Source organism: Ovis canadensis, chromosome 1, assembly GCF_042477335.2.
Source record: "Ovis canadensis isolate MfBH-ARS-UI-01 breed Bighorn chromosome 1, ARS-UI_OviCan_v2, whole genome shotgun sequence".
Lineage (NCBI taxonomy): Eukaryota > Metazoa > Chordata > Mammalia > Artiodactyla > Bovidae > Ovis > Ovis canadensis.
The window spans coordinates 4332263-4345042 of NC_091245.1; the positions used below are offsets into that span (position 1 = coordinate 4332263).

The 12780-nt window shown below is 56.0% G+C and overlaps 1 protein-coding gene across 2 annotated transcripts in view; it reads right to left on the reverse strand.

Annotated features, from left to right (window-relative positions):
* The window catches only part of MLPH (melanophilin), a 47236-nt gene that overhangs the window by 2572 nt on the left and 31884 nt on the right, over window positions 1-12780 (reverse strand). For both annotated transcript variants that reach the window (XM_069584660.1, XM_069584661.1), the window contains 6 exons: window positions 6011-6199; window positions 5629-5784; window positions 3588-3680; window positions 2793-2870; window positions 1011-1068; window positions 252-352 (listed from right to left, as the gene is read on the reverse strand). In XM_069584660.1, the coding sequence (XP_069440761.1) occupies window positions 252-352; window positions 1011-1068; window positions 2793-2870; window positions 3588-3680; window positions 5629-5784; window positions 6011-6199 (675 nt within the window). The remainder of the gene's footprint in view (window positions 1-251; window positions 353-1010; window positions 1069-2792; window positions 2871-3587; window positions 3681-5628; window positions 5785-6010; window positions 6200-12780) is intronic.

The window sequence follows — 12780 nt, forward strand, 5'->3', positions numbered from 1 at the left end:
TGTCCCGGATCCCAAGCCCACTGCCTTGCGGGCTGTCCCGGATCCCAAGCCCAGACGCCCAGGGCGAGGCGACCCCCCCAGTCAGCCTGACACTGGGGTACCTTTAGATATGTTTTCCATTTTCCTTTAGATCTTTTATTGATCTTACTTTTCTTGTAAGTTTATCCCAATTCTTTACTTTGAAGACTTCAAGTGTCAGCCCGACAGGTCACAGAATTTTAAAGCCACCCCAGAGAACAGAGAAAACTCACCGCAAAGCTGTGGTTGGCGGCTCTCTTCCTGCCGTTGGGGTTTCTTTGGGTCAGGGATCCGCGGTACATGGACTTCCGACTGAAGGAGTCATCATCTTTGTCTTTGGGGAAAACAGAAGGGGGCTTGTTTATTAATCACACGCTTACCTCAAACAAGTATCTTTGCCTCCTAAGGAATTTTAAAAGGAGCATGAGAATGAATGCACCATCCAGGATGGATGCTGCCCTTCTCACCACCAAGACATCAAGAAACCGTGCCCCACACTCTGTGTGAGGTCTGGAGCTGTGCACCGCGCGTGCGTGTGTGAGCTCAGTGATGTCTGACTCTTTGAGACCCCATGGACTGTAGCCCCCCAGGCTCTTCTGTCCATGGGACTTTCCAGGCAAGAAATACTGGAGCGGCTTGCCATTTCCTTCTCCAGGGGATCTTCCCAACCCAGGGATGGAACTTGCGTCTCTTGTGCCTCCTGCTCTGGCAAGCCGATTCTTTACCACTGGTGCCCTACTGTATATGTTCAAATCATATCATAAGACACAGACACCACCACCTTCACCTTTATGTGCTTAAAGTAGCAAATTCCAGGGATCCAGGCATCAGCCCACTGCAACAGTCCCTGCGGGTGGCCAGGGGACACTGGGGTGTCCTGTGGGTCAGGGCATGAGACGCTGGGTCCCATGGCTTACTTACAAACCTGGGGCCCTGACTGGTCATTTTCACGCTCTCTTAGGCCTGGGGAATGAGGGGAGCAAGTGACTCACCTTGGCTTTTGGGGTAATTGCTGAGCTTCCTCCTCACGAGACAGGGCACAGCCTCCACCTAGAAGAACGACACGTCTCTGGGTGTCACTATGTTGCTGTGATTGTTAGGGGCACCGGAAGCTAAACGCAAATTTCTCACCATTCAAGCAAATTCTGACAAACGAAGAACTTTAAACAGTACTAGAATGCATGTTATCAATAAATGACCAAATACCAGAATATGAAAGAGATGTGTGCCTTTTGGAGAACTGCCCATTTGGGGAAGGGACTCTCAAGAGTCTGTGCTGTTGGAGAAGACCCTTGAGAGTTCCTTGGAGTGCAAGGAGATCTAACCAGTCCATCCTAAAGGAAATCAGTCCTGAATATTCATTGGAAGGACTGATGCTGAAGCTGAAACTCCAATACTTTGGCCACCTGATGTGAAGAACTGACTGGAAAAGACCCTGATGCTGGGAAAGACTGAAGGCGGGAGAAGGGGACGACGGAGGATGAGATGGTTGGATGGCATCACCTGCTCAATGGACATGAGTTTGGGTAAACTCCAGGAGACGGTGATGTACAGAGACGCCTGGTGTGCTGCAGTCCATGGGGTCGCAGAGAGTCGGACACGACTAAGCGACCGAACCACACAACGATACAAGCCCAGCGCCCGCGGTTGCTGACTCACACTGTCCCTTCCCTCGCCCTTTCCTGTCACTCAAGTCTCTACTCTGGGACAAGTCTTTCTCTGCTTTGCCTCCTCAGGGGTAAGCGAGAGCCAAACAGACTGACTTCCTGGGAAGTCCTGCGGACCCGGCCACCTGGGATTCAGCCCAGCTGCTCTGGGGCTGTACCTGGGGCCTGGTCGTGGACACCTCCAGGGCCGGGCATCCCGGGACACGTCAGGGAGGTCTGGCCCCGAGGAGAGGCTGGGGTCGGGGCCAGGGGTCCTGCCTGAGACCCTCTAGCTTGGTGGTCTGTGTGGTCTCCTGCCTGACCCTCAGTCTCCCCATCACTGCAACGGGGGTGGCATCCGCCCTGGCTCACCAAGTGTTGTAAACCTCAGATGGAAGGGATGGAAAAAATACCATGTTTGCTGGGAAGAGCGACCCAGTGCCGCTGTCAGGAGAAGCAGAAGTGACTAGATGGTCACTCGAGATCTCCGGGAGCTGGCAGGACGTGGGGCAGATGCCACTCTCCGTGGGGCCCTGGGACTGGCGCTGCCCCCACCCCGTGTCTTCCTGAAGGGCAGGCTGAGGGGTGTCGCCCCCTCCACAACGTCTACCCGTGTGCTGCTGCCTGCGTGGAGGCCCCGTGCTCCCTCCCACGGGCTGGATGCGCGGCTCCCGGAGCTGGGCTGTCCCCAAAACCTGTGCCAGTGGATATGCGTTCCCCTTGACCGGTGAGCATGCTGGGGGCACACATCCAGCACGTGGTCCAGGCGCAGGACGACTTCTCTGTGACCTGCAGTGTCTCCGGGGCTCTGTGTTACCCTGAGCCGGTTGCCCTGCCTGGGGGTCTGCCCGCCTCCTCCCCAGCCCCTGCCCCAGCCCTGCCCTCTGTCCCACCCTTCCACTCCCCTGCTGGGTTTTCCCAGCTACACCCCCCCACCTCCACCGCCACCGATAGACACCCTACCCCAAGCCGTGCCTCTAGGGGAAGCCAGCCTGGGAGACTGGCCAGGCTTCTTAAAGTCTGAATATTTCAGCTCCACCGCCCACCAGCTTGTCCTGCTGCTAGAAAAGTCAGGCCAGTCATTTACCCTCTCCCACCCCGTCGGGCCTGGGTGCAGTGAACACATACCTCGGCCTCATCCGAAGGGTCTGCGTGTGGATCCTTCAGACTCTGGTCAGATTTCCTAACAAGCCGGGGAAGAAAGATCTGGAGAACAAAGAAGGCGTCTGGGCATCATGACAGCCTGTCTGACCTCCAGCCGCAGGGCAGGTTGGCAGGACTAAGAACGGATGTACTAATACTCGGCCTGAAAGGCTGGGATGGCCTGTGAGTCCTCCAAACACACCACTGGGGCTCTGGGTTCAGCAGATTAAAATACGGAATGCCCAGCTGGCTCTGGTTTGCAGATCAACTGTAAGTGAACGCTGTATTATATGCAAGCCCCAAAGCGTGCCCCCCGGGTACTCATACAAGGAAATGACTTGTTGCACATGTGAAGTTCAGGTTCAACCGGGGCGTCCTGGCAGCTGCCCCTGGGGTTCTCCTGGGAGCACTTGTCATTCTTCTGCCAGATTCCCTCACAGTGTGGTCTGTCGGGAGATTCCCGACTTGAATCGGGGAGGAGGATGACGCTCCCAGGTCTCTGCTGTGGGTGGATCTCCACCCTGCCCCTCGATCGCACCCGCTGTGAAGTGGAGCTCTGTTAAGCCCGTCTGAGGCACCCCCCAGCCCGCCTCCCCCAGTAAAGTGCTTTTTATGTTAGAATCGGCAGTAACAGATGAAAAAGAATCCCATCCAGGTCACTGACATCAGGGGAGGGAAGAGGGAGGCGGCTGGTGGGGGCTATCGCTGCCCCAGGCCACCCTGTGCCGCTCCCAGGGCTCCGGGCACGACCCCCCAGGGCCCCGAGGTCCCTCCACTCACCGGGAGGTTAGACTTCCTCTGGGGCTTTCCCGAGGGCCGCACCGTGAGCCCCGCTGCCTGCAAGGCTGCAATCCTGGACTTGATATTCGAAACCTGGAGGAATGACAGATGGACATCACTTGGAAGGCCCTTCTCAATGTTGTGGACCAGGAAGAGCAGCTGCTCCGCGTTCATCGAATTTGCTAATATGATACTCCCCCTAAGATGGGTGTCGCGACCAGGGGCACTTCCCGGGGACCTCATTTTCACCCATCGTCCATGGTCATCGGAGGAGTCACCCATCCCCAGGGGTGAGGAGAGGCGTTCCAGACATTGTCTGGAGGCTCATCCTTGAGGGTTGGAAGGAAGACGGTAGTGACTGGGGGGAGAGTGGGAGGAGGAAGCTTCCGGGAACAGGAACCAGGGCCCGTCAGCTCCATTCAGATGCCTCCTCCTGCTGCTGCTGCTGCTGCTAAGTCGCTTCAGTAGTGTCTGACTCTCTGCGACCCCATAGATGGCAGCCCACCAGGCTCCCCCATCCCTAGGATTCTCCAGGCAAGAACACTGGAGTGGGTTGCCATTTCCTCCTCCAATGCATGAAAGTGAAAAGCAAAAGTGAAGTCGCTCAGTCGTGTCTGACTCTTCGCGACCCCATGGACTAAGGCCCGCCAACGTTCCTGAGGTCCCCAGGGTTCTCTGGAATTGGCCTGGCCTCACACCTCACTCTCTAGTGTCACGGTCTCACTGTTGATCCCTGAACATATCTTGTTCACACGGCTGCAGGGCCTTTGCACACGCTGCCTTCTTTTTTTAAAATCTTTATTTGGTTGCATCAGGTCCTAGTTGCGGCATGCAGGACCCTTAGTTGCAGCATGTGGGATCTAGTTCCCTGACCAGGGATCGAACCCAGGCCCCCTGCATTGGGAGAGCAGAGTCTTAGCCACTGGACCACCAGGAAGCCCATGTGGGATCTAGTCCTCTGACCAGGGATTGAACCCAGGCCCCCTGCATTGGGAGAGCGGAGTCTTAGCCACTGGACCACCAGGGAAGCCCCACACCTTCTTCTAGGGTTATCCCTTCTTGACCGCCCTTCTTAGCGGCCTGTCCCAGTGCTCCCTCGGGCTCTCCTCTCCTCGTGAACTGAGATGAGCTCCTTGGTCGTGGACTTGCTCTCTGCCTCCTCCCACTAAGGATGTAAGCTCCACGAAGGCAGGGGCTTGGTCTGAGGTGTTCATTGCTGCATCTGTGTGTCTACATGACACTGGCCACACTCGGGAGGTTGATTGTCTGCCCCACGAGAAGGAATAAGTGAGCCCAGAGTTCCCAGGCTGGCTTGCTCCCCATAGCCTGCCCAGCCTGGCAACACACCCCTCTCCTTGGGGATGGAAGGGCACGTGCTGGAGAGAACAGAAGTGGGAATGAACGGGCAGTGGGGGCTGGGTCCTCCGCACTCTGAGGGCTGAACCCTTCTTCTCCAGGGTCCCCAGGGGCAGGCAGAGTAGAGCTCAGGCTCCTTCGTTGTCTTTGGAAGCCCCTGCTCCATCCTTTGATCTTTGCACACCATTGACCACCAGCCCCCCCAGCCCCCAAACTCAAGCCCTGGACCCAAGCACACAGGGTGACCCTTGGTCAGAATTTGAGCCCTGGGGCCATCCTAAAATCTAAGCCTCCTTCTGGACAGCCCTCCCAGGACAGGGAGGGGAAGGGTCAGCCTCTTCCTTCCACACTGCCTGTCTCTTGCCGACCTGAAGGGGAATAGGCACGGCTGGGCTGCTGGGGGTGGATGGAGGATGGTTCTGATAGACACCCCCAAATTCCTGCTCTGGAGCTGCGAGTGTGGGCTCCGCTATGTGAGCTCTTCAGGGCCCTTCCCCGGCCTTCAGGGCCCCCACCATCTGTCTGGGGCACCCTTCCGTCCCCGAGGAGAAGGGCGTGTCTCCAGGCCACGCACGTTCTAGGCGGCAGGCCGGCCTGGGGACTCTGGGTTCACTTATTATTTCTCGTGAAGCCAACAGTGCTCCATCTCCCGTGCCGGGTGGGCATCGCGCGGCCAGCCGCCTACCTGGCTCTCTGTCCGCCGCACCTCCCAAGTTGTGGCGGCCACTTGGCCCTCCAACTCCGCCAGCTCTGTCTCCGTGGTCCTGCTGGGCTGCTCGGGGTCCCCAGGACTCAGCAGGTCCTTCCCGCAGCTGGGTGTTTGGCCTGCTGCCGTGCGCACCTAGGAAAGAAGCCCCAAATGTGACCATGAGGCGGAGAGGCTGCGGGGCTCTCAGTGACGCACATCCCGTCATGACGATGCTTCTCTCTGCACTCCAGGGGTAGCTGGGCACCCGGGGCCCTCAGGGCTCACCAACGGTTGTGTCTGGGCTGGTGCCTTAGTCACAAACTGCTGATCCCTGGCCCTGCCTCCCCGTCTCCTGCCGAGACTGCTCGGGGGACCTCACCTCCCAGGTGGCCCCAGGGTGGTCCTCGACGGTCTTGCTTCTGTCCATCTCAGCCCCTGCATCCGTGCCCTCTTCCTCCTCCGCAGATGAGACCCCTTGGTCACTGATGCGGCTGGTCAACTCCTCCAGCTTTCTCTTGAGGGCCGCCTCTTCCGCGTCGGCATCTGTGGGCTCGTCGCCACCTGGATGCTGAAATGGACAAGCGGGTGGGTCTCACTCAGTGGGTCATCTGGAATCACCATGCTCAGAGGCAGGGCTCCAGGAGGCGCCCTGTCCTCCGTCCCCCTGGGACTCGGCTGGAGCTGTGGTCTCATCCACCCCCTACACGAGCATGGCCAAGGTGCTGCCCACCCCAGCCTCCAGAACCAGGCAGGGTGGGGTGTCCTGAAGATCCTAACAGCATCCAGGCCATTGGAGAGGCACCATTTTGAATATCTCTCTGTCCCCAAACTGGGTCCCCAAGCCATTCCCTAGGGCTTAGCATCATTGCTAAGGTGCCAAACCAAGATCTCGGCCTGGACTGTTTGCAACTGGTCGGCTGAGGCCCAGCGAGTCGACATGTCTGTTCTCTGGGTTTTCCTCTGTCCGCTTCATGTTTATACTGAAGTAGGGCTCGGGGGGTGGGTCCTGAACTTGCATAGGACAGCGCATTCACGTCCACCGACCACGGCGTGCCTCTGCCCGCCAGGCTCTGTGCCCACGCCTCCTGTCGGCTTTGCAAAGGGAGTCAGAGTCGCAGATGCCTGCCTGGAGCTGAGACGTGTCCACAGCATATCTGTGACTCGTGTGAACATTGCAGGCAGGTTTTCTATGACACAGTGAGCGGCACCTTCGCCACATATCCCTTCTTGAATCTAGAGCCAGGAAAGTTTGTTACCTGGTTTGGATGAGATTCATACAACCCAGAATGTCTACTTATCTGCCTCAGCTGCTGAGAAACACAGAGGAAAATAGTGCTTGTGTCTGGCAATCTCTGCTCCAGGCTCTTATCTGTGTATGTGCTTCTCAAAACTAATTTTCAGGGTGGGATTATTTGGTCAAAATTGTTAAAGTCTCTGTTATAAATGCAGTTGCGATTGCAGCATAAACAGGGGCTGGAATAGAAGGGAACCAACATGTACGGATGTGAGAGTTGGATCATTAAGAAGGCTGAGCCCTGAAGAGTTGATGCTTTCAATTCTTGAGAAGACTCTTGAGAATCTCTTGGATAGCAAGGAGATCCAACCAGTCTATCCTGAAGGAAATCAGTCCTGGATAGTCATTGGAAGGACTGATGCTGAAGCTGAAACTCCAATCCTTTGGCCACCTGATGCGAAAAGCTGACCCATTTGAAAAGACTCTGATGTTGGGAAAGATTGAAGATAGGAGGAGAAGGGGGCGACAGAGGATGAGATGGTTGGATGGCATCACCGACTCAACGGACATGAGTTTGAGTAAACTCTGGGAGTTGGTGATGGACAGAGAGGCCTGGCATGCTGCAGTCCATGGGGTCACAAAGAGTCAGATGGGACTGAACTGAACTGACTAAGGCTGCACCCCTGCATGCCTCCGAGTTTCCTGCACCTTCTGCTGGGCCCACTGAGGCACAGGCTCTAGGTACAGCTGATGGTGGGGGGCCTGGATGGGGCAGGGGACACCACCTCCCCCCTCAACCCTGGCTCTCTGAGCACCACACCACGAGCTCACAACCCAGGAAATCTCAAGAGAGACCTGGGTGGGTGCCTCAACCTCCCTTAACAAAGGGGCTGCAGCTCTCTCCTTACTTGGCTAGGACCTTCCTGGCCCCTGCCTGGCCCCTGGGGGTCACCTGGCTGCCAGAAGCATGACTGTATCAGCAGGAAATCCACAGCTGACCCCTGCGTGTCCGATCACAGGCGGTGGAAGGAGAGCTAAGCACACCGCTGGGGACGTGGGCTGGGAAGGGAACGGGGCGGCCCGTGTTCTGACCACAGGGCTCTGGGGCGCCAAGCTGCAGCAGGAGGGGGCAGCGGGGCCTGGGGGACATGACTAAAGCAGGAGAGGCGACACGTTTGGCGTCACTGCCATGGGCAGTGGGCCCTTCACCGCCGATCATGAGCCACACAGGAAGGTGGGAATTGATCGTGCCAGGCTGATGTAACAAAACAGCCAGCACCCCGGGTCACCGTGGGCCAGGAGGCGCCCAGGTAACGACCTAAAGTGACTCAACGTACGGCTTCCTCGTCCCTGAGTCACCAGCTCTTGAGTCTTGAGTCACAGTCTATTAGCTCCCAGGCCAGGACACAGGAAATCAATTCTTCCATTTTCCTCTGAGCCCAGCAGATGTATCTTTCCTGCCATTATCTTGTCAGTGGACCACCTTGTCTTAAGAGGCAAATGGAACCGGCAGGCTGGGAAGACTCTTGCCCGTTGTTTCGTAGGTAATTAGTTTGATCTTCACAGCAGCGGGGCCCCTGAGTGGGCAAGTCTGCCCAGAGAAGAACACGAGCTGAGAGACTTAAGCATGAAGGTTTCGGGCAGGAGGGGCCCCGCCGTCACCTCAAGTGGCTGCTGGCAACTGGAACCAGCTCTGGTCACTCTCTCTGTCATCTGAGAAGCAACAACCAATGCCTGGTGGGGCAGGGAAGGGTGCTCAGAGGACAGCCTCGTGCAGGGAGCATGGCCGGCATGGAACATGTGGCCAGAGAGTAAGAGCTGAACCAACCAGAGCCCAACACAGGCACAGTGAAATGTCACCTCCAGAGTGAAACAGAAGGAAGCACACCCATGATGAGAATCAGGAAGTTCTCGTCCTGATAGGGACGGGCTGGGGGCAGGGCAGCGTGGAGCCACGGGGAGGCCACAGCCCTCAGTCTGGGAGGTGAGCTTCGGGCTCCACGCTGCTCTCTGGGCGAGGACTCGGCCATCTGCCTCCTGGAGGGCACGGACACGACGCACAGAGCACCATCCTGCTGTTCCACCTGGGATCAAGAGCTGCTGACCCCTTGTGGACACCCCCCGCCCCCCAGGGCACACCTGCCTCTCAGGCGCTCAGGAACCCAATGAGCTCTTAGCCCTCTCTTCTGCAAAAGTGGGAGTCACTCTGCCCCATGTAAGCTCCGTGTTGAGGTAAATCATATGCTCCCGGGACACACGGGGGGCAACTCGGAATAAACTCCTAGTGTTTTCAGCTCCTTTGCAGCAAAACGTAAACAAACAACTTACAAATACAGTCCAGACGTGGCCGTGGAGCAAAACAAACTACCGCCACGTGCTGCTGGCGAGGCCCTCTGTGGGGAAACTGAGTCAGTGTCTGGAGCCCAAGCTCTCAGGTCCCCAGCGCTCGCCACCACTCAGGGTGGGGTGCGTGCCATGGCGCACCACCTCCGGGCCTTGCAGCATCCATCCTTGGTGCCACTGCACCATCTTCAGCCTCCTCTCGGCATGAATGATTGTCTATACGAAGTCCTTGCTGAGTATCCCTCACCCAGAAAGCCCCAACCATCAGTACAGACTCAGAGACAGACAACAGGTCATGGGAGGACCATTCAGATGGACCCCAACAGAAGATTATTCTCGAGAACGCTTGCCCTCCCATGGGCATGTCTATGAGACCTGGTTTAGAAGAGCTGCTCTGAGAGGTGGGTGGAGGCAGAGACCTTCCTCCAGGGCCCTGCAGCAGCTCCTCCACGAAGACCCTGTAAGGGTTGACCCGGGTCTTCACTGGCACTTGCGGGTGCTGCTGCCTTGGGAGGTTGCTCTTCATCCCGCCCAACTCCCTGTTCATAAAGATGTGGAGGACACCCTGCAAGCAAAATGTTAGTCAGAGTAAATAAAGTCAAGAGAAAGAAATGGAGAATTCCAGAGACAAGGCACAGGCATGAGATTCAAGGAGGCAAGAAGGAGGACTGGTGTCAGTAGGGCTAATACCGGGATCTGTATTTTCCTGAAAGTCACTGAAGTTGCTAAATTAAAAACTTGCTGAAAATAGACAATTTAATTCTAGTCTTCATCCCATTGTCCCTGGGAACCGGGAACTGCTCTGCCAGCTGTGTTCTGCAGCCAGGGAGGTCTCTGCCCAGAGAGGTCTCTGCCTGGGGAGGTCTCTGTTCTGGGGAAGTCTCTGCCTGGGGAGGTCTCTGTCCTGGAGAGGTCTCTGCCTGGGGAGGTCTCTGTCCTGGAGAGGTCTCTGCCTAGGGAGGTCTCTGTCCTGGAGAGGTCTCTGTCCTGGGGAGGTCTCTGCCTGGGGAGGTCTCTGTCTGGGGAGGTCTCTGTCCTGGGGAGGTCTCTGCCCAGAGAGGTCTCTGCCTGGGGAGGTCTCTGTTCAGGGAGGTCTCTGCCCGGGGAGGTCTCTGCCTGGGAGGTCTCTGTCCTGGGGAGGTCTCTGTCCTGGAGAGGTCTCTGTCCTGGGGAGGTCTCTTTCCTGGGGAGGTCTCTGTCCTGGAGAGGTCTCTGCCTGGGGAGGTCTCTTTCCTGGGGAGGTCTCTGTCCTGGAGAGGTCTCTGTCCTGGGGAGGTCTCTGCCTGGGGAGGTCTCTGTCCTGGGGAGGTCTCTGTCCTGGAGAGGTCTCTGTCATGGGGAGGTCTCTGCCTGGAGAGGTCTCTGCCTGGGGAGGTCTCTGTACGGGGGAGATCTCTGTCTTGGAGTGGCCTTTCCCTCCACCACCATCCTCCCCCACCCCCAGGGGCCAAGCCATTGACCCCTAGTCTGAATCAAAGCCCGCTTCCTTTGTGTCAGCATCTCTGCAGCTGTTCCCTAAAGGAAGGGAGACCTCCCCCCCTGGGTCGCATGGCAGAGAGAGACAGCTCTTCCTTGCAGGCCTTTTCAGGGCCTCTCACGCCCTGCTGCGCTCAGGACAAAGGGTCAGCGACACCTCTCAGGGATGGAGGTGAGAACAGGAGAAATGCCCGGCCCCGGGTTGGGTGACACCTCCAGGAGGTGTTACAGGAACGAGGGCCAGCTGGGCTGAGGGCACAGACTCTGGATAGGGAGGCATGCAGAGCTGAAGCACACCACGCTTCTGCCCCACTGATACTTTGGCCCAATCAGGTGTTTGAACACAAATCTGACAGTGATTCACCAAAAAGCCAGGCAAAGAAAGGCTCCTCCTACAAGTCGGGAGCTCCACAGGCCGCCTTCCAGAGCGCAGTCATGGAGGGCCTGAGGCTGGAGAGGCCCCTCACCCATTCCAGGCCAGCCTGGAGGGAGGACAGGCCGGCACCCCACCCTCCCTACGGGGGAAGGGAAGATCTCCTGCTGTTAGTGCTGGGGCGGGGGGTGGATACCAATGGGGGCAGAGGGCTCAGCGAAGGCCCTACCCGCTGGGCAGCCCTACTTTTCATCCCCAAGGCCCTGGGGAGCAGTTGGTAGCCTGTGACGCCAGGCTGGATGAAGCACAAGCTGGAATCAAGACTGCTGGGAGAAATATCAATAAGCTCAGATATGCAGATGACGTCATCCTCATGGCAGAAAGTGAAGAAGAACTAAAGAGCCTCTTGATGAAAGTGAAAGGGGAGAGTGAGAAAGTTGGCTTAAAGCTCAACATTCAGAAAATGAAGATCTGGCATCTGGACCCATCACTTCATGGCTAATAGATGGAGAAATAATGGAAATAGTGAGAGACTTTATTTTTTAGGGTTCCAAAATCACTGCAGATGGTGACTGCAGCCATGAAATTAAAAGACGTTTGATCCTTGGAAGAAAAGCTATGACCAACCTAGAGAGCATATTAAAAAGCAGAAACATTACTTTGCTGACAAAGGTTCTAGTCAAGGCTATGGTTTTTCCAGTGGTCGTGTATGGATGTGACAGTTTGACTATAAAGCAAGCTGAGAGCCGAAGAACCGATGCTTCTGAACTGTGGTGTTGGAGAAGATTCTTGAGAGTCCCTTGGACTGCAGGAGATCCAAACAGTCCATCCTAAAGGAGATCAGTCCTGAATAATCATTGGAAGGACTGATGCTGAAGCTGAAACTCCAATCCTTTGGTCACCTGATACAAAGAGCTGACTCACTGGAAAAGACCCTGATGCTGGACAAAATTGAAGGCAGGAGGAGAAGGGGATGACAGAGGATGAGATGGTTGTATGGCACCACCGACTTGATGGACATGAGTTTGAGCAACCTCCAGACTAACTACTGATGGAAAGGGAAGCCTGGCGTGCTGTAGTCCATGGGTTTCAAACAGCTGGACATGACTGAGAGACTGAACTGAACTGAAAGGCTTTGGAATAACAGGTTGCTTCTTCCCCTTGTGAAATATATATATATCTTAAGATCCCCAACCACTGATCAAACCCAAGTCCCCTGCAGTGGAAGGTCAGGGTCCTAACCCCTGGACATCCAAGGAATTCTCTAAAGACACAAGACTTGATAGAGTATAAAATAGATATTTTCATTATAGGGGATCAAGTACTGATACCTGCTATAACGCCATCACCCTCAAGAACACTGCTCTCAGTGAAAGAAGCCAGGAGCTAAAGGTCACACATTGTACGATCGCATTTATGTGAAATGTCCAGAAGAGGCAAATCCACAGAGACAGAAAGCAGCCCGGTGTTTGTGAGGCGGGAGGATGCAAGCTTTCCTTTGTGGTGACAAAGATGGCTTGGAACTGACAGAGGTGGCGTTTGCACCACCTCATGAATCTGCTAGATGGAAATTGTTTATTTTGCTAAATGTTTAGCTAAAATGTTTTGTAAATGTGTATCCTGCTAAATGCGTCGTTTATTTTTAAATTTTATCTATTTATTTGGCTGCTCTGGGTCTTCACTGCTGCGCGGGCCTTTCTCTAGGTGCAGTTCCCAGGCTGCA